The sequence below is a fragment of the Lissotriton vulgaris genome, chromosome 9, assembly GCF_964263255.1.
Source record: "Lissotriton vulgaris chromosome 9, aLisVul1.2, whole genome shotgun sequence".
NCBI classification, from domain to species: domain Eukaryota; kingdom Metazoa; phylum Chordata; class Amphibia; order Caudata; family Salamandridae; genus Lissotriton; species Lissotriton vulgaris.
In genome coordinates, this window is record NC_141697.1 from 941,040,485 (window position 1) to 941,062,769 (window position 22,285).

The 22,285-nt window shown below is 49.9% G+C and overlaps 1 protein-coding gene across 1 annotated transcript in view; it reads left to right on the plus strand.

The window, feature by feature from the left end:
* TRAIP (TRAF interacting protein) overlaps positions 1–22,285 on the plus strand; it is a 241,531-nt gene that overhangs the window by 80,359 nt on the left and 138,887 nt on the right. The window contains exons 2-3 of the mRNA XM_086936803.1: positions 19,490–19,547; positions 20,732–20,815. Of these exons, the coding sequence (XP_086792929.1) occupies positions 19,490–19,547; positions 20,732–20,815 (142 nt within the window). The remainder of the gene's footprint in view (positions 1–19,489; positions 19,548–20,731; positions 20,816–22,285) is intronic.

Here is a 22,285-nt window from a genome sequence, read left to right on the forward strand (position 1 = left end):
ACACAAAGCACTCCACAACGCCGGACCAGTTACTGAACAGCAGACTCCGCTTCTACACCCCACCCGCCAGCTCCGCTCCGCCAGCCTCGCCCTTGCCGCTGTCCCCCGCATCCAACGAACAACCTCCGGTGTTAGATCCTTCTCCTACCTCGCTGCCCAGACCTGAAACACCCTCCCTACCCACCTACGGCAGACCCAAGACCTACTCGCCTTCAGAAAACTTCTCAAGACCTGGCTCTTCGAGCAGTAGCGGCAACCCCTCCCCTCAGCGCCTCACGGGTAAGTAGCGTGCTTTACAAGTACTCTGGTTGGTTGGTTGATTGGTTGGTTGGTTGGTTGATTGATTGAGTGATGAGCTTGCTGATGTGTTTAGAGTGGCTCTGAGCGGTGCCACGATAGCTTTAGGAAGCCCAGCAAGGGTCACCAAACCATATTCCAGACGAGAGATGACCAGAGATTGTACTACAGGCCGTATGTCTTCAGGGGTGTTGGACAGGCCACATGAAGGGCCGCTCTCCCCCGGCCCAACCAGGCCTGAGTCCAGTCACGCAAGTACCACACACCACCATTGCACGTCCTCCGTCCCCTCAGGGACCCCTGCCCTCGAGCATATTGACCTCGTGGGTCCGATCCACTGCCGGCCCACGCGCCCAGCCTGGGGCGCCATCTTGGACACTTCGCCACGAGGCCGCCTGGCCCCCGATCGACCTCAACCCTGGGCCTGGCCCGGCCTCAGACATTCCGGCACCACCCTCCACCCAGGAGGTGAGCGGGCTACTTGGCAAGTCAATGGGAGAAAGAGGTGCCGATGGCTCTCCCCCGCCAAGTGCCGCTCGCCCATCGCCTCCCCGGGCGCTGGCTCCACCCCCCTGCTGGGTGTCTGGACTCCCTCATCCCGGACCTCCCGACCTCCAAGTGCGAGGGTCCGGACATCAAAGCACGCCAGCCCTATAACTGGGGCCGCTCCAGAGCAGGAAGGCAGTGGTATCTTGGAGTCGAGAGACGTAAAGAGGAACTCATCCTGGACGGACTACTGGCGCTGCCGTAGCTCTGTCTTGTGCACCATCGTCCTGCCTGTTGGCGCTGCCACAGCCTTCGCAACCTTCAAATCCTTCATCGTCGTCGGGACCTGCTGGCGTGGCCGCGGACCGTTGTAACCGTCATCTTCACCGGGACCTGCAGGCTCCGCCGCGGACCGTCGTCTTTCATTCGTCCATCTCGGGACCTGCCTGGCTCCGCCGCGGCCCGATCATCTAGAACGCCGAGCTCGAGGATTGAGAGCTAATTTCCACTCATTGGTAACAAAGACTGTCCCGCTACCCCTTTTCCTAAGCCAGAGACTAGAACCGAGGGGACCCCTGAGTCCAGACCTCCTTGTATCATATCATCGTAACCTAAGAATTGCATATAAAGTCTCGTTAACCTTCAATCTTGTGTGGTGTCCGTCTGTGGGGGGGAAGTTACTTATCTGTACAGTCGTTGGAGACGGCTCTCCCCGGAGACCTCTCCCCGTAATCTCGGCCGACCCTCCCGGTCCGTCTAACATTGGTGGCAGCGGTGGGATTCGAATCACCGCATAACGTACAGAGAGTAGCTCACCCCACGACGAAATCGCAATGACAACTAAAGAAAGCGGATCAACCGAGAAATTCCAAATGGAGAAACTAGAGGAGTACAGCCATCGTGAACTAAAACAATTCTGCATCGAACTGGGTATCGCTACCACCGGACTAAGCACCAAAGACGATTTCAAGCATGCCCTAGAATCTTGGGCAGAGACCGGGGCTGCCGGAACCCCCGATCAAAGCACCGCAGAAAAAACCACCACGGCCCCTGAAGGGCAAAGAACGGGTCTCTCGCAAGACGAGATCCAGGAAAGAGAAAGAACCCGACTACACGAGCTGGAAATGGCCCGACTCAAGATGGACATTGAACTCAAGCTGGCCGAACAAAAAATCAACTTAGAGCACCTGCGTCTCCGAGAAGAAAGAGAGGAGAAACAGAGACAAAGGGAGCTCGAGGAAAAGAAACTGGCGTACGAACACGAACGAAACCTAGCCGAGATCAACCTGCGCAAGCAGAATAAAGAAGCAGGGGTGCCCGAGCGACCCCACACCTCAGGGGCCACAGAGAAAAAGGTACACATCCCCAAGGATGTTGTCCGAGAATATTTCCGAGAGGACGACATCCAGCAATGGTTTAAGGCCTATGAAATCGCTATGACTGCACACCGGATCGATAGAAGCGATTGGGGAGCCGGTCTATGGGGGAGATTCCTCAATGAGGGCCGCGATACCCTGCTACAACTCCCGGACCACCAGATGACCTCATATGACCATATGAAAGCGGCCCTCCTCACCCGCTATGGCCTCACACCCGAGATGTACCGTCAGAGGTTCCGAGACTGCACCCGCATCCCGGGTACAACTTGGGTGGACTACGTAACCTACTTTAGCCGAGCCTTCGAGGGCTGGATCAGAGGAAGCAACGTCACAACCTACGAACAACTATTCAATCTGATGGTATGGGAGCATCTGTCGAACAATTGCTTCATTGAACTCCGCCAGCACCTCCTCGACAGCAAGTTAACAGATCCCCGGCAGCTCGCAGCGGAAGCTGACCGGTGGGAGATCACCAGAGTGGGCCGGAATGGGTTCTACGAACAGAACCGGAACAACAATGGTCAGCACCGACCCAGAGGCGGAGGAGGGGGCCAAGGACGAGGAAGAGACAACGCTCCGGCCGCCCCCGCAACCAGCAACACCCCCGCTACCAGCACCACCCCCCCGGCCAACCGGGGCAGCACCCCGGCGCGACCGGGATACCGAGCCAACGTTACGTGCCATCGATGCCAACGAGTCGGCCATTATGCAAACGACCCAAACTGCCCCCAGTACCAGAGCCCAAGACCCCGCCAAGTAGCCGCTGCTGCTCTGGGGGAGGAACAGATCTCAGAGGAACAAGAGGAATATGAACAGGAGCATCAAGAATGGGAGCCAGCCGCCATGGCTCTAGCCTGCTTAGGGGGGAAAGACATGGTCCCGCGGGTCCCCCTACCCGCTAACACCCAGAAGTACAGCCAATGGGTGAGCATCAATGGACGCCGGGCCGAAGCCCTTCGTGACACCGGGGCCAGTGTAACAGCCGTCCGCTGTCACCTGGTGGCCCCAGAACAGTATCTACCGAACATTCTCTGCCCTGTACGATCAGCCGATAACTCGGAAAGTTTGTGTCGGATGGCCTGCGTCCCTTTCGAATGGGGAGGGGTCTCTGGCATGTTGAAAGTAACGGTCCGAGACGACGCCCCCGTAGACTGCCTCCTTGGAAATGACCTTGAAAGCTCTCCGTGGGCAGCCGTGGAGCGAAGGGAACACCTGGGGATGTTAGGCGTCCCAGACTGGGCGTGCGTCACCACCCGGTCCATGGCCGCCCGTGCCAACCACCGCCCAGAAGAACCCGAATGGCCGGCGCCACCGCCTCCGGTCGCCCCAGCCGAAACCACCGACCATGACATCCCCCCCGAACCAGCTCAACCCTCCGACCTCGCTAACCTCGACCAGTGGCCTCAAGAGGGAGGGCCCACGCAAGAACAATTTCGCCAAGAACAGAAGACCTGTCCCTCCCTCGAGGGACTCCGCCAGCAAGCGCTCGCCCAAAGCGCAGGGGATACCTCCGGAACTCATTGGGTCTACTGGGACAATGATCTGCTGTACAGCGAGCAAAGAATCGCCGAGCTGGGGGCCAACAGAGTATTAGTGGTGCCCCTCCGTTTTAGAGACTTTCTGCTAAACCTGGCCCACGATGTCCCCCTGGCAGGGCACCTGGGACAGGATAAAACCTACAGTCGCCTAGTGACCCACTTCTTCTGGCCCAAAATGAGGAACGATGTGCACCAGCATTGCCGATCTTGCCCCACGTGCCAAGCCAGTGGAAAGAGCGGCCGCAAACTGAAGGCCCCCCTGCAACCTTTCCCTGTGGTCACTACCCCATTTGAGAGGGTCGGAATAGACATTGTGGGGCCCCTGGACCCGCGCACAAAACAAGGCCATCGATTCATCTTGGTGCTAGTGGACCACGCCACCCGCTACCCTGAGGCTGTCCCGCTGCGGACTGTGACAGCCCCGGTAGTCGGCCGGGCTCTGATGGGGATCTTCTCCCGTGTGGGCTTCCCCCGAGAAGTCGTCAGCGACAGAGGCACGAACTTTATCTCTAAATACATGAAATCCCTCTGGCAACAGTGCGGGGTCACCTACCGATTCACGACCCCCTATCACCCCCAAGGGAACGGACTTGTTGAGCGGTTCAACCGCACGCTAAAGGGGATGATCGGGGGGTTGGGTGAGCCCCTCCGTCGCCAGTGGGATGTGCTGCTGCCGTGCCTCCTCTTCGCCTACCGAGAGGTCCCTCAGAAATCCCTAGGCTTCAGCCCATTTGAACTGCTATATGGACACCCAGTGCGGGGGCCGCTCAGCCTAGTCAAAGAGGGCTGGGAGATGCCTCCGTTAAAGAACCCTCCAGATGTCTTCCGGTACCTCCTCACCCTCCGCAACCAGACCCGGTGGTTCAGAGAACTAGCGAAAGCCAACCTAGAGGCCAGTCAAGAGGACATGAAAAAATGGTATGACCAGAATGCCTCATCCATTGAATTCGAACCTGGCCAACAGGTATGGGTGATGTCCCCCACTGAGCCATGCGCCCTACAAGACAAATGGACGGGGCCCTTCAAAGTAATCGAGCGCAAGGGCCCTGCCACCTATCTCATCGACATGGAATCCTCCCGGAACCCTCTCCGGGTCCTCCACGCTAACAGACTAAAGCCCCACTTTGTGCGAACAGAGCTCAGCCTCCTGATGGCCACGGACAATGGGGTTGAAGAAGACTCCGAGCCTCTCCCTGACCTCCTACGGACTCAGGAGCAAGACGGCTCCGTGGATGGGGTCCGGCTCTCGGAGACCCTCACCAGAGAACAACGCCAAGAGTGTCAAGCCCTCCTGTCACAGTTCGCCAGCCTGTTCTCCCTCACCCCAGGTGTCACTTCCTGGTGTGTGCACGATGTGGACACCGGGGACAGCCCCCCTGTCCGCCACCGGGCCTACCGCGTGCCAGATCGGGTACGGGCCTGCATCCAGGAAGAAGTAACCAAGATGCTCACGCTCGGGGTCATCGAGCCCTCAGACAGTCCCTGGGCCAGCCCTGTCGTACTGGTCCCCAAAGCAGCTGCCCCCGGCACCACACCAGAACTCCGGTTCTGCGTCGACTACCGGGGCTTGAATGCGGTCACCCGAACAGACGCACATCCCATCCCCCGGGCAGATGAACTAGTCGACCGAATGGGAGCTGCCCGCTACCTCAGCATCTTCGACCTGACAGCAGGCTATTGGCAGATCGGCCTCACACCCCGAGCGCAAGAACGTTCTGCCTTCTCCACTCCCGATGGCCATTACCATTTCACGGTCATGCCCTTCGGCATGAAGAATGCCCCAGCAACATTCCAACGGCTCGTCAATCAGGTCCTGGCGGGGCTCGAAGGATTCAGCGCCGCCTACCTAGACGACATCGCCGTATACAGCCACCAGTGGACCGAGCACCTCCACCACCTCCGAGCAGTGCTGCAAGCCCTTCAGCGAGCTGGCCTCACGATCAAGGCCAGCAAGTGTCAAATTGGGCAAGGGTCTGTAACCTACCTCGGACACCAGGTGGGAAGCGGCCTAGTGGCCCCTCTACAGCTGAAAATTGCCGCCATCCAGGACTGGCAGCCCCCCATCACCCAAACTGAGGTACGAGCCTTCCTGGGCCTCACGGGCTATTACCGAAGGTTCGTGAAAGACTATGGTACCATAGTGGGGCCCCTCACAGAACTCACGTCAAAGAATCAGCCCAAGAAAGTCAACTGGACCCCAGAGTGCCAAACTGCATTTGAACAATTGAAGGCCGCCATGTGTTCCGCTCCTGTGCTCCAGGCCCCAGACTACAGCCGGGAGTTCGTCGTCCAGACGGATGCCTCCGACCAGGGCATTGGGGCAGTCCTGTCTCAAGTGAACACCGAAGGCCTTGATCAACCGGTGGCCTTCATCAGCCGGAGACTCCTACCACGGGAGCAACGCTGGAGCACTATAGAGAGGGAAGCCTTCGCTGTGGTATGGGCCCTCAAGAAGCTCCGGCCCTACCTTTTTGGCACCCACTTTCGGGTGCAGACCGACCACCGACCCCTGCAGTGGCTGATGCATATGCGGGGGGAAAACCCAAAGTTGCTACGCTGGTCCATCTCCCTACAAGGTATGGACTTCACAGTCGAACACCGGCCTGGGCCAGATCACGCCAACACGGATGGCCTGTCCCGGTTTTTCCGCCTCGACGAGGAGAGTCCCCAAGAGGATGGGTAACTCTCCCCGCCTTCAGCTGGGGGGGACGCATGTTGGACAGGCCACATGAAGGGCCGCTCTCCCCCGGCCCAACCAGGCCTGAGTCCAGTCACGCAAGTACCACACACCACCATTGCACGTCCTCCGTCCCCTCAGGGACCCCTGCCCTCGAGCATATTGACCTCGTGGGTCCGATCCACTGCCGGCCCACGCGCCCAGCCTGGGGCGCCATCTTGGACACTTCGCCACGAGGCCGCCTGGCCCCCGATCGACCTCAACCCTGGGCCTGGCCCGGCCTCAGACATTCCGGCACCACCCTCCACCCAGGAGGTGAGCGGGCTACTTGGCAAGTCAATGGGAGAAAGAGGTGCCGATGGCTCTCCCCCGCCAAGTGCCGCTCGCCCATCGCCTCCCCGGGCGCTGGCTCCACCCCCCTGCTGGGTGTCTGGACTCCCTCATCCCGGACCTCCCGACCTCCAAGTGCGAGGGTCCGGACATCAAAGCACGCCAGCCCTATAACTGGGGCCGCTCCAGAGCAGGAAGGCAGTGGTATCTTGGAGTCGAGAGACGTAAAGAGGAACTCATCCTGGACGGACTACTGGCGCTGCCGTAGCTCTGTCTTGTGCACCATCGTCCTGCCTGTTGGCGCTGCCACAGCCTTCGCAACCTTCAAATCCTTCATCGTCGTCGGGACCTGCTGGCGTGGCCGCGGACCGTTGTAACCGTCATCTTCACCGGGACCTGCAGGCTCCGCCGCGGACCGTCGTCTTTCATTCGTCCATCTCGGGACCTGCCTGGCTCCGCCGCGGCCCGATCATCTAGAACGCCGAGCTCGAGGATTGAGAGCTAATTTCCACTCATTGGTAACAAAGACTGTCCCGCTACCCCTTTTCCTAAGCCAGAGACTAGAACCGAGGGGACCCCTGAGTCCAGACCTCCTTGTATCATATCATCGTAACCTAAGAATTGCATATAAAGTCTCGTTAACCTTCAATCCTGTGTGGTGTCCGTCTGTGGGGGGGAAGTTACTTATCTGTACAGTCGTTGGAGACGGCTCTCCCCGGAGACCTCTCCCCGTAATCTCGGCCGACCCTCCCGGTCCGTCTAACAAGGGGGAAGGAAAGTCTTGATTTTTTTAAGGGTGTTGAGTTGAAAATTGGCTCCCCTAATGGTTGCACTGATGTGCGCTTGCATATTTAGGTATTTGTCCAAGGTAATGCCTAACGATTTAGTGGAGTTATGAGTAGTGCAGTTAAGAGCAGTGAGTTGTTTAAGCCAGTCAAGGGTAGGTGCAGAGTGTTTGGTGGGGGGCTATTGGAAGGAATTCGGTTTTGAGAGTATTTAACAAAAGATGGTTCTGGGCTAACCATTGTTGAGTTTGTGAAAGGTGCATCATTTAACGTTTTTATGTCCTCTGGAGAGAAGATCTTCAAGTACAGTTGAGTGTCATCCGCGTACATGTGGTAATGAATGTTAGATTATTAAAGTTGCAACGTCAATAAGAATAAGATATGAGTCACAATAGACAAACGGACCTTTTAATGTATTTTTTTAACTTTTTATACAATAGCCATTTATATTGAGGACATTTGATGATTGATATTATAGCCTGTTCTGGGTAATGGGCATGTGGGCTTAATTTCTTTTGAAAATTGTAAATTGCTTAAATTCTATGACGTGGGATTTTATTGATTTTATTTATGCTATTGCACAAACTTGATATGAAATTCCTTTTTAAACTATTATGGATGTCTGTCAAACTTTTATAGCCCATGGAATCAAATAAAGTTTCTTTTGAATTCGAATTTGAATGTTAGAATGGTTCAGAATGTCGGTGAGTGTTTCCTTAAAAAGATTGAAAAGAGTGGGCGAGAGTGCGAGCCTGGAGGAACAGCAATCGTGACAGGGGTACTAGTAGCAGGGGAATAGTTAACTTTGATTTTATGTGTGCGGTTATGTAAGAAAGAGGCAAACCAATTTAAGACCGGGCCCGAGATACCCATCCTCTGTTGAAGCAGAGCAATCAAGTTATCATGTTTGATGGTGCCAAATGCTGAGGACAGGTCATACAGGATCAGAAGACCAAGGATATTTTGATCAAGGGCTCTCAGGGCGTCATCCACAATGGTATTTTTTTTTTTTATATATAACTTTATTTACCAGTTTCAAAGTTAACACAATGTCATTACCAGCTCGAATTCGATAATATGTCTGACACTACACATTATACGACATATGTGCCTGCAGTACATGATGCGGAGCGCCATAGGACTCGCACTCTTTTGATTAACAATGTTTCACTTACATAATGCTTTAACCTGACCAATTACATTTGTAACAGCATATTTCTACACCAGTCAAATCACATTGCGGGAAACTTGCACACACTAAATTGGCGTATTTAGGTTGTGTTCTCGGAGATCAGTGTCCCTGAAGTCAGCCAATACCCGTAGGTACTAGCCCGCTATTTGGCTGTGTGCAAGGCTGTGATTGTGTCGTGGCTGTGTACTGCATAAAAGGACCCCAAATATCTTGTGGACAAGATTTACTGGGCAATGTGGTAGCATATAAATCGTAGTTAAGGTTGCAATATGTTAAACTGGGTAGCCAGTCCTTGCACTTCGGCACCGCCTTCTGACCCATTTGAGTGTAATTTTCCTTTTTGCCAGCAGCAGCCCCAAGGCTGTGAACTTCCGTACCAGTTTGGGTATATTGTTTACATATCCCAATAAGGCTATGGCCAGTGTATTGTCTATATAAAAACCAATCCGTGTGTGAAATGTCGGTCCAGAATCTGCCAATTTTAGGACAGGTCCGAGTAAGGTGCGCAAAGTCTGCATGTGGGGCCTTGCATTTAAAGCAGCAGTGGGGCCTGTCCGGGTCTATTTTGCGACATCTCGGTGTGATGTAAATTCGCCGCAAGAATTTGAAGTGGATAAGCTTGTGCCTGCTGTTCAAGGACACCTCCTTAGTTTGTGAACAGTATGCTACCCACTGATCATCAGTTATTGGGTGACCCAGATCCGCCTCCCACGTGCCCCATATCTTGGTGTCATGGACTGGGACTATCTCTGCGCAGGCCCTGTACAGTTTAGAAACCAAATGATCCCCTGTGCTACTATCTAGTACTATGGAAAGCAGGGTTAGTGGGTCGGGTTCAATTGGAAAGCCGGGAACCTTAGGTTTTTAGGCTGCTCGAAGGTGGGTAAGCACAAACATGTCAATAAATGAAGCCTCTTGAAACTTGCCCCTGTCGGAGACTGAGAAGGCTTGGCCATCGATGTAAAGATCATCTATTTTTCGGGGTGTACATTCTTGGAAACTCCAGCATCCTGAGCAATTTTTGCCAAGCCCAACTGGTGGTGCATACAGTCTGGATGTCTAGGGGATCACGTGGGTCGCCCTGAGGCAGCACCTTGCTCAAGGTGTCCAGTAGAACAAGATCTGCTCCAGGTCTTAAATAGGGGATTCTAGCGTCAGGATGTAACCAGGAGTGAGCATAACCGCACTGCGCGAATAAATAATATAACTGAAAGTTAGGGACTCCCAATCCTCCCCTGTAGTATGGGAGGGTCATAATCTCCCAGCGGACCCTGGGGCGCCTAGAACCCCCCCACCCACCAAATCAGCGGAATGAGGTGGGCAATTGATGGATTTGAAGAAGCGGTTTGTGAGAGGGATAGGTATGTTATTCAATAAATACAAGAATTTTGGCAGGACGATTATCTTAATTAGTGCCACTCGCCCAACAATCGAGAATGGAAGCCGAAGCCACCTTTCCACTTGCTGCTCCAAATTATGTATTGCCGTGCCATAGTTTAATAATAGTATGTCGTTGGTGTTTAAGTGTATGTTTATCCCCAAGTATTTGACGGAGTCAGAGCACCAGGTGAGTGGATATTCCCATTCCCATCGGACTGTGCCAGTGGTAAGGGGGAATATCAGGGACTTATGGCAATTTATTCCAAGGACAGAGAAGTTTCCAAACCGAACTATCTCTCTAATCAAGGGGGCCAAATTGGTTTGAGTGTCTCCGACATACAGTAGAACGTTGTCTGCATATAGTGACACCTTAAATGGCCCTGTGTTAAATTGGAGCGCTCTTTGGAGATGACGTTCCAGAAAGTGTCTAATGAGTGGGTCCATTGCTAATATGAAAAGGAGTGGTGACAAAGGGCATCCCTGCCTTGTGCCTTGGGATAGTGTAAAGGAGCGAGAGAGCGTTCAGTTTAAGCGCAATCGCGCAGAAGGGGCCAGTACAGTAGCGCAGTAAGGTTGATGAACCCAATGGGCATGCCTAACCTGCGCATAACCGTCCATATAAATGGACACTCCAGAGAATCGAATGCTTTCTCCTCATCTAATAGCACTGCCGCTGCTGGAATCGCCAGGTTAATTCAGTGGAGGACTGCGAAGAGAGTGCGCAGGTTTGAGGAGGTAGATCTATGTGGCACAAATCCCGACGGGACCGGAGAGTTTATTTCATCCAGCAACAGGGCAAGGCGCACTGAGATTGTTTTCGCCAGAATTTTATAATCAAAATTTAACATTGATAGCTGTTGATACGATCCGCATTGCATGAGGTCCTTGCCGGGCTTGGGTAATAGTACGATCACAGCTTCCCTCAAAGTCGGTGGTAGCGGATTCATGGTAGACCTCCAGGAGCTTAGGGGCAAGGATATCTTTGTATCGTTTAAAAATCTCCTGTGAAGCCATCCAGGGCAGGGGCGGAGGCACCGTTTAATGCATCAATTGTGTCTATTATTTCGTCCTTAGACAACGGTTCGGCAAGGAAGTCCTGCATATATTTGTCTATATATACCATCGCAAGCTCAGCAAAGTATTCTTCCCGCTCCTCCGGGGAGTGAACGAGTTTGGAAGTGTAAAGTTCTTCATAGTACGCTAAGAAGGTGTCGCGGATATCAGATGTATCCGTTAAAGTTCGCCCGGAGTCCATACGGAGAGCTGTGATGTACGATTTAGAATATGGTGGTCTCAGTAGTTGCGCAAGCGTGCGCCCCGGCCTTTCGCCTTTGCCATACTTGCGTGCCACTGCATATTTGCTGAGGAAATGAGTTTCCCTTTCCACAGCTTCCTGAAATTCTAGTAGTAACGCCAAGCGGCACCGTTCACAGTCAGCGGCATCCGGGAAATCTAGCATGAGGGACTTCCAAAGCAGTCAGCTGCTGCTTCATGCTGGCTAGAGTTTTTCTCAAGTCCTTTAGTACCCCTGCGTGTTTCAAAATGGCCACACCCCTGATGTATGCCTTGAAAGCCTCCCAGAGAGTCTCCCACGTGTCAATGGACCCTGTGTTTAGTTCAAAGTATTCTTCAATTGCTTCCCTTATTTCCTTGTCAAATAGGTAAACATTTAACGCCCTGCTCGGAAATCACCATTGGCGCTCATGTCCCTCCGGTCTGGGAATGCAAAGCTTTAACAGGACTGGTGTATGGTCCAAATAGGAGTTGGGGAGAATCTCAATTGTGTTATGCCATGTGTGCGGGATCTGGGCGAGCAGCCAAAAATCTAGACCTGGTCCAAGTGTTGTGTTGGTTTGAGTAGTGGGTGTAACTCGGGTTCGCAGGATTGCGGACCCTCCAGACATCAGAAAGTTGGAATGCCTCGCACATGTCCAACAATATCTAACAGGCCCGGGGTTTGGAATCCGCCGCTCTAGAGCAACAGTCTATGGAGCGATCTAAGAGTAAATCGAAATCTCCACCCAGTATCACATTTCCAGTACTCATACCTAAAATTTGGGCGTCTAGCTCCTGGAAATTTTTCGGGCTGTCAACATTCGGGGTGTTCACACATACAAGAGTAACATGACCCATCAGTTTACCCACTACAATAGTGTAACGCCCTTCCTGATCTGTGTGACAGCAACGCAGGGAGAATGGAAGTATCTTGCTGATTAAGATTGCCGTGCCGCGGGCATAGGTGCTGTAATCGGAAAAAAATCGGTGTGCACCCAGCCAGTTGCAAAACGTGTGGAGTCGGATCTTGGTAAATGTGTGTCCTGGAGGAAGGCTATGTCCACATTATGCTGTTGCAAGTAATGGACCACGCGTTTTCATTTTTTGGGGGTTATTGAGTCCCCGAATATTCCTGGTTATGAGGGACAGATTCGAATGGGCAGCTAAGTCCGGGGCAGACGTTATTTGTGTCGTGTTTTGATCCCGTGAATGTGAAGCGCGCAATGAGTGTCAACTGAAATGCTTTGGTTAGAGCTGGCAAAATAATAACATCTAACCATTCGGAAAATGCTCCCCTCCCTCCTCCCCCCCTCTCAACCTCTCGTCCCAGTACGCAAGGCAAACACCCAAGTAAACAATAGCCTAATGTATCCTGGAAACACCCCATTTGGAAGAAAAGGGTCAATGACTGATGCATTTGAATCTGAGAATTCAACAGTGTGCTGCGCAACTAGGGGGAGGCAACTCTCCAGTGGTGCCCAGCATTACAAAAACAATATGTAAGAACTATAGCCATACTGTCTTAATTATCATAATAGCACATTTATTGCATATAATCAATACTCAGTGGCGTGAGATCATGAATACTTGCCGAAATGGAGCAAGTGTCATTCATGAGAAAAGAGTTCAACACTAGCAACAGATCCGCTATGGGGAGGGGAAGAGTCATTACCAACATCTCTTCTCTGGTTGTCAGAGCCTTTGTAGGACTTACAGAGAAGGTTTGAGCCTCTGTGGGGTTTTAAAAAAATGTGAGATCTCCGGTTGACCCGCAGATGTGCCGGGTACAGCATAACATATCTGAGGACCAAATTTTGCAGCGTTGCTTTGACACCAGTGAACTTGCGGCGGGCCTCCCGGACCATGATTGTAAAATCTGGGGGAAAAAACACACAGCAAAACCCTGCCATGTGATCGCACCACGCTCTCTAGCCAAGCGCAACGCTGTGTTCTGTCCCGGACGTTCATTATGCAGGCAATGATCAGGCGAGGTGGGAATCCAGGATTAGGACGTGGGCCCAACGATGGATGCGCCAGCTCCACAATGAAACCAGGGGTGAACTCCTCCTTTCCAAAAATTTCAGCCAGTAACGATTCCACAAAGGTGTCCATTCTGCCAGTGTTTGTCCACTCTGGAACCCCAATCATACGGAGGTTGTTGCGGCGACTACGCGCTTCCAAATCTTCATTTTTAATGGCCATGTCTTTTAAGATTGTTTCCATACGCTCCAATCGCTTCGTCGATTGAGCAGCGCTGTCTTAAAGATCCGAAATAGGACCTTCAGCTGTGTCTAATCGATGATCGTGAATGTCTATTTTGGCCCCAAGGGAGTCCAGGCGCTTATCGAGTGTGTAAAATCTGCGGTCAATTGATTTGAATCCGGCCCTGAGTTCTGCTAGTAAATCGGACTGGGTTGAAGCAGCCCCTGGCACCGCAGCCGAGCCCTGGGCACCATCCGCCAAGTCAACGCTTTGTCCTGTACTTTTTCTGTGGCGACGGGAAAGGGTAGCACTCTCTGCTTGGGGTCTTTCCTGCCCATGCCTGTGTGCACTTGGCCAGAAAAATTGTGCACCCCACCCAAAATAGCGAGACTGGGTCGAGATGAAGGCACGTGTCTGCTATGTCCATTGTACCGGCAATGTGGCTCTGCAGCCTTCAGTTCGTAAGGTGCGCTGCGTCAGCGGTGCGTTCAACAGGCGTCAACCGCATTGGGTGTCCAGCAAGGAAGGCCCCTGACGTTTTTTCAGTTACAGTGGGATCAAGAGTCTGGGGGAGAGCCTACCCTGGCCTGTGGTAGTGTTTGCAGCTGGAGAGACACAGGCCACACCTGGCGAGAAGGTCCGAGATAGACAACACGCACTGCACAGGGAGGGGCTGTCTCATTCCGGGATCCCGCGAAGCAGCACCCGCTGTGGTTGAGGGCAGTCACACTCCCTGGCCCAGACACCCAACGTCAGACGCCCAATGTTTTCCTTGGGCGTAGGTGTGTCGGCATGCCCACTAAGCAGCGCCTCGAGGGTAACGGCAGGCTCACCATACAGTGCCCCAGTCACCTCCGCTCCAGCAACACATCGATCTCGCGGCTGAATGACCGCAGAGTCGCCGGCGTTCAATTTCCCCCCCCCGCGCACAGCAAGCCGGCTGTCTCCCTGGCGTGCCGAGACCCTGTCACCCCTGGGGCCTATGGGAGCGTCGGCGGATCAGTGCGCACCCCCGGATCAGTGCGCATTCCCCACAGCAGCTGGCTAACAAGGGGGAGCATGCTACGACGGCCGCATAGGATAGGGCATGTAGAGGGGGGGGGGGGGGTTGGATCTGACGATTAACTCAACGCAGCCTGGCTTCCACCATTGGGTCTCCTGCGCGCCGCCAGCACAGGTCAGCAGGTAGCGGACCGGAGGTCACGGCAGGCAACAACGCAGGCCTTACCAGGCTCCATCCCCTCAGGCCTCGGAACGGATTTCTTCGTGTTGCAGGTGATTTAGAGGGGCGAATAAGTCACCACAGCCGCACAACCAGACAGGAATGAATTGCCTCATGTTGCTAAGTTTCACTGGGCCATTACTGTGAAGACCGCCGGATCAATGCTGGGACACCGAACGGTGCTTCAATGCCCACGGCCATCTTGGTCTGTGGCTTGGCCACCCTGGTCCGCATCTTGACACCACCCCATCCACATTGTGAGTAAGTGCAGTTTCAGTACTGTGCCCTGCTCTGAAATCCGATTGATAGAGGTCAAGGATTTGAAATTTCTCTTTTTGGTTGCAGTGCTGCATGTGGACACATTTCGCCATCAATTTAGCTAGAGTCTTGATGCTGGTGATAGGCCGGAAGTTGTTAGGATCATATAAACTGTGTGGGGCTTCTTAGGGATGGGAGTGACATGCCCAGTCTTGAGGTAAAGAGGGATGCTCCCTTGCAGGAGAGATTCAAGAATGATCCGGGACCAAAGAGGGAGAATTGCCAAATTGAGGTCTTTAAAAAAACTTAGCAGGTATTGGATTTCTGAAATGGTTGGAAGGTTTTAAGGACCCCATAGCGTGGAGCAGCTCTGTGACATCTAGCAGGAGAAAGGAATTCCAAGAAGTGTTGTTTTTGTGAGAATAACCATTGAGTAAAGATACTGCTGCACTCTCCAGCCCCGTACACAACAAACCTACAGAGAAGGCCGCGAAGGGACGAGAAACCGTTCCCACAGCAGTCAGTGCGAAGCAAAAACCTTGGTTACTCAAAACAGCACAATAACATAACCAATTAACGTAAAACTTGTAATATCGGCAATATGTCAGAATACGCAAGAATAAAGGAAGGAGCAAACTCCAGACTTCACTTGAGGCTGCAGAAACGAAGAAAGAGGAATTCCGGCGAGGGGCAAGATTAGTTAATAGGACTGCTGACTCCCGATTGGTAGACTCTGATACATTGCACTTCATGGTTTTCCCTGTGGGTCTTGGGAAATGACATTTTTTCTGTCAAAGTTCAAGTTTTAAAATGGCTGCTATAAAAAATAAAGAAGAAAGAATATGCCTAATCCTCGCCTCTGAGTCCTGACATAGAATTGTAGAGCAACTGTTATTACCTATTCACTTTCAATGCATTTCTGCCTTGTAAGACAATGTGTAAAAAAAGAAGTCACTTTGAAAAATGTCCTATTGTTCACATACTAGTCTGGGTACCCACTATTTTGGAGATGTACAAATATCTACGGTTTCTAAACTCTATATTTTATTCCCAATTCATAGGTGTCTTTCATACCGATTTTTCACTGTTTTTATTTTCCAAAATGAATTGCTATATACCCAGAAAACAATAAAAAGAACATTGCAAGACACTGCACCCTCAAGTTAATGGTGAACCTACATGACCTATATATCCCCACAAACAGAAGGGTCCAGCTGATGTAATGTTATATTGCTTTCAAATAACTGTCATACTTGGAAGAAGTTACAGGTGAAAACGTTGGAACAAATGGCTGTTTTTTTAAACTAATTTTCAATTTTTCCTATTTTCAGCTGTTAGTTTCTATTAAAAAAAAACTTTGAAGGATCTACACAAATTGCCCCTTGTGAAATTCAGAATGTTGTCTACTTTTCTGAAATGTATAGCTTTCCAGGATCCATTATTGCTTTCATACCCATTTATACAATTAACTGGAAGGAGGTTGAAAGCACAAAAAATATCAAATATAGGCTATGTCCCAGTAAAATGCCAAAAATGTGTAAAAAATGTTGGTTCTCTGACAAAAGTCTGTCAGTCCCTGAAAGCTGGGAAGATAGTGATTTCCGCACCACAAACCCTTTGTTGATGCCTGTTGGACTTGGCCCTTTTTGCAGGGTCATCCCTGAACTTTTTGCCTTCCTCCTCCATTTTGTCTGACCTGTTTTTATTGGTTTTATGACTCTGGGCACTTTACCACTGCTGATCAGTGCTAAAGTGCATATGTTCTCCCTATTGTAAATTGATGTATGGATTAGTGACTCCATGATTTGGGTATTTGATTTCCTGCCAGACCTTAGTACAGTGCATTCCGGGTGCCCAGGGCTGGTAAAGCAAATGCTGCTGGTGGGCTCGCAGCACTGGTTGTGCCACCCACAGAAGCAGCCTGTAAAGTGTGTCTCAGGTCTGCCATTGCTGAGCCTGTGTGGATTCTGGTGCTGCCATGTTGACTGGGCAAGTGCACCCACTCACCAGTCCCTAAACCTTCCCTTTTATGCATATTAGTCACCCCTATGGTAGACCCAAGGGCAGGGTGCATTGTAGGTAAAAGGTAGGACATGCCCTGGTGTGTGTGGCATGTCCTAATAGTGAATTACAGCCTTTTTTGTTTTTCACTATTGCAAGGCTACCTGTTCCCCATAAGCCAGAATGGGCAGTTTGATTATAACATCTTATAATCCTAACTGACTCAGGGAACAAGGTAGAAATTTGAGTTTAGTATGCCTGAACTCAGAATGATAAAATAATCTGTTAGTGAAGTTGGTTTTAAAATTCTGTGTTTGAAAATACAACTTTTAGAAAATGGGTATTTTCTTGCCTAACTACCCAAGCCTGCCTCTGCTAGGTTGTGTATTCCTTGTCTGGAGTTGAGTGACAGGGGATGGGGATTCCAGGAGACAGGGTTAGTCAGCACAGGGCTGAATAGAGCTATCTGCATGTAGATGGGTGGGAGGAGTTGCACCTGGGACCTGAATAGGGCTGTGCCTGCCTTTCACAATGCTGGCTCCACCTCCTGCGGTGCGTCTGATGTACCTGGCCCACACTGTCAAAGGAAAGAAGGAGTATTGTCAACAAAGTGCTCCAGGACTGCACAGAACTGGTTTGAACTAGGCACAGACATTCTCTGCCTCCAGAGACAAAGGATTTGCTAGTATAAATATGGGAACCCAGACCCCAGAACTTTAGATCACTTTTGGGAAACGAGAAGAACCTTTGCTGAGGAGGGGAACCAGAGAAACTGAGGAGGAGACTATCCCTAAGACTACCAAAGAAAGGAGAAAGGACTTTGTGCAACTTTCAAAGCAACTTGTAAAGGATCTTCAAGGGCTTGAGATAGAGCTTGCCTCCTGCTTAAGTCTCAGAGACAACAGACTTCACCAACCAGCTCCCCTGTCTTCCCTTGCTGGGAATTGAAGTGCCTGCTGTTGAGATGGGCCTTCTGAGAAGACTGCGTGTCGCTGGGAGCTGGAAGCGCGACTCAAGATGAAGTGTGTCGCAGCCGTTGTCACATCACCGGAGAAGAGTGTCGCTGTCACAGCAGATGCTGTCGCATCACCGGAAAAGCGCGCCGCCGCTGTCGCCATCGCATCAACCGAAGCGCCTCGCATCACTGGAGGAGAGTGTCGCCGTCGCATCACCGGAGAAGTGTGTCGCAGGGCCTGTTGCGGCTCAGAATAATCGTTGTCGCCGTTGGGCGTGCACGCATCTTGTCGCATCAAGAAGAAGACGCCATTTTGTTTCATTCCACCGGATCTTCATTGCATCATAGTGCTGCTGGTCGCATCGCCACGGAAGCACAGTAGGAAACCGATGCATCACCTCACCACTCTGAGTAGAACGACGCATCCTCGACGCATCAGTAGGGACCCGACGCATCACTGTTCTTCCGTGTAAGGAACCAACGCATCACCTTTCCAGCAACACTTTCGTTGTATAGCGTTACGCATCCAAAGGTTCATTGAACTCAAAGTGTCACATTTTACATATAAAGAGAACTAATCTACTTCTACCATTTTTGAAGTACAGTATTGTGGATTTTTGTCGTTTGTGGTCTTGTGTTAAGTCCATATAAAAATACTTATTTTTATACTACATCTTGTGTGGTGTCCATCTGTAGTGTTGTCACAGGGTTACTGTATGTGTTAACAAATGCTTTAGACACTGCCTATGAGATAAGCCTGCCTGCTCGTGCCAAGTTACCAAGGGTTTGAGCAGGAGTTATTTTAGGAGTGTACCCCCTTACCCTGACTAGACACAAGGGTCCCTATTTGGTCAAACTAGAGACCCCCAAATCTAACAATGCCATTTGAAGGAAAAACAAAACTCTTTCTTCTGCAGCACTTTTTTCCACATTTAAAAAAACAAACCACAAACTCTAGCTGTATTTTGGCTAATATATGGGTCTCCTCCCGGGGAATTAAACCCTGGATACTCTGGGTACCTTTAAATTTCCCATGATGTTGGAATACATCCCCATGTGGTTGGAAGGACGCAAATTTGGCGTAGATACCTTATGTGGTCAAGTTACAGGGGCCTAAGCGCAATCTACCCCAAATATATAAAGAAAATCTTAGCAACGTGGGGGTGTTGGTCTAGCAGCAAATGGGTTAAGGACCATGTCTTGTGTTTACAAGGATAATCGTTCAAGTTCTTAAGTACATAGAAGTTTATCCATTTAGTTATACACCAGCAGTTGCAGCTTCCATTCCAAAAAGCATTCTACTGGGTCCCAGCCCCAAGATTTCAAGTTTTGTGTATTCTTCTATATTGAGGATTTGTTAGAATTGCACTTGACTTGGGTGTCTAATTGAATCGCGAACATGTACTGCATTGTGTAATTGCTGCATAAGTGTGATGCCATTTGGTAACTGTAGAACAGTCATGTCATGTGTATTTAATTTTTGTCCATAATTTGATGTTTTTCCTTCTCCAGCCTTAACCAGTGGTTTAGCACGGCGCCTAACCGGACATGTCCACAGTGCAGAATTCAGGTACTGCATAAATAATGGATGCTACTTTGAGTAACTGTCCTTGTTTTGTATCTTATTTTAAGAGATTTGTTTTAACCGTTGTCTGGTAACCTGAGCTCCGCTTTTAGCTTATGCACAAGCTCAGAAAACTGTGTCCAATGCCGCTCCTCCCGAAATGAGTTCCCTTGGATCCAAGCCATCTTAAAATGTGTGGACGACATCACCTTCATAGATAAGAGTCAAAGCTCCGTTTGAGCTACGTTTAGCAGGTATTGGGAGTATATCTCGACCCTTAAATCTGTGTTCTTTTTTTTAAAGACAAACCAAGCCATATTTAATACCGGTTTATCGTTTTAACCATGTTCTGCGGTGGTAGTTTAGCTTTTTAATTTGGTGGTAAGGGAAACAGCGAGACAGGGAGAGAATATCCGGCAATAAATAAAATTCAGTTTTTCTCAAATAAATTGTATTAAATAAAAAAAATGTGTGAGCCCTTTATGCATGCTAGGGAAGGTGTAATCTGGAACTGGACTGCAATCCCTAAAATCCCTTCTGCCTAGAACTTGTTTTGACTTCTGGATGACTTACTACCTGTATATCAGGCTGTGCAATCAACCTATTCATTACAGTTGTAAATTCAAGAAATCATAATACGAAAGAAATGTAGATCCAAAATACCAGACACCTTTATCCATGGGGGTCCATGCTTGGAGAATTCAGTACTCTGATGAGAGAAACACAGGGGCCGGGGACGCAGGATAGGACCCAACCACACAAGAACAATTCTGGACACTTGAGACATAAAGGGAAAGCCTAAAACATTATTTCAACCTATATAGAACACAGCCATAATCTAACAACCATGTGATTGTGGGTTAACCTTTTCTCATAGTCTACCTAAGTGCTGAGTGTCCAAGTAATTTTCGAACACTGTGTTGTACTAATTAGTGTTCTTTGTGCCACAAAACTGGTGGGGATTTACACTAAGAATACAAATGAATATTTTAATAGTGGCTTCGACGATAGTTGAGTGTTGTAAGAATTCTATATCAGTGTTTTCCTTGTCAAATAGTTTAAAACAATCTTCTAGGTATTGAATGAAAAATCTTAACATTCTGAAGAGAATTTAAACTTTTTTGTAAAATGTATTTTATTGTTTTTTCTTTCTGCTGAAATGTTGCTTTCACTGTGGATGTGTTTTTCAGGTCAGCAACAGACACATAATCCAAAAGCTGTTCTTTGATATTGGTGGAGAAGGAGAAGCCCCTCTGGATGCAGAATGTTTAAAGGTATATTAGATATATTTCTTACATATTTCCTACATATTTCATTACTGTTTTTTGTATCCTGGTTATGTTATAGGGGGCATAATATCTGAGCAGATATAACCCAAGTGAGGTTTACAGATTACAAATTTGCAGACAACCTGGCCCTGCATATTACTTCCAGGTTAATGTTTCTGGAAGTAGAGGACCAGGCAGGGTATCTGGGAAGTACATATTGAGAAGTGCCATACTGTGCCAAACCGTGTCAGAAGCATATGTAGACATTTGCTGATGTTATTTTAAAACTATTATTACATTATCTTATTCCTGCTCTATTTTAGAAAAAAGTATCCTAAATTGTGTTTACTGGTTAATATACACAATAGGTGGGACGAGGGCTTTTTAAGTGTAGGTCCAGCATACATGCCCTTATATCTAGAAGTGAACCAGTAGGTATGCAGTTCCTATAAGGGGAGTCTAGATGGTCAAAGGGAGACTGGATTCCAGGTGAGAGAAGGAAGGAGGGGAGAGATCCAATAAGGAGCAAGGGCCCTCACACACCCCGAGGGGTGTCATGCCTCATCATAGGGGAACTCCTCGTTGGGCTGGCGCTGCAATGCCCTATGGACCCCGCAGGGGGACTCTTTGCCGGAGGTCTTCTATGTTGTTTGCCAGGAGGCCCTAGACGATGGGGCGTTAGAGCAATTATGTGGTAAGTAGAGAGGGTGTCAAAGTGAGTCTAAAAATAGCTATGAGCTTCCAAAGGACCTTTATTTGCTGGATACTGATAGTATGGTTAAAAGCTGACTATGAGAGTCGTGGCTTGCAAGGAAAATTAAACCTGCTGCAGCCCAACGTGTGGTGAGAAGTGAAAAGTGGTCAATAGGCCAACATGTTTCATGCCTCGATTCTCCTAAAGGAGAAGCGCCATCTCAAAATATTTTCCTTCTGGCGAGATCTAGAAGGGATTGTAGATGATCCCCAGCCTAGGACGCCCAAATTTTCTGCAGCACTGGCGAACCACCGCTATTGCAGGTTTCCTACTCGTGAAACCTACCCACGTCCTGACGCCTGGTTAATGTCCGGGGTGGTAGAAGTTCAGGCAGGATATTGGGGGAGTACACATTCAGAACAATATACTGAAAATAATTACAGGCAAACGTGGATCCATAGAAATGTGTCTGAGACTGGACAAGTATTTCATACAAGTAGACATTCCGTTCATTTACTTTGAGCACTATGATTTTAAATGCCACATTGGATCTGAGAGGCAAGGACTTGTTTTTAAAGCTAATGGTGAAATCCATACTGATATTTTCTAACACCAGCCTGCTACCACGGTTATCATCATTCCAAGCCAGCGGCAGCATATATTGAACTTTGTTGTTTGCAAAGAAATTGTAATTAGGGTAGTAGCAGAATCCAGAGGTTGACCGGGCTTTTGGTCTTAGCTTAGTTATAGTAAGCTTACTTTCAATGTGTGTTCTCACCCGG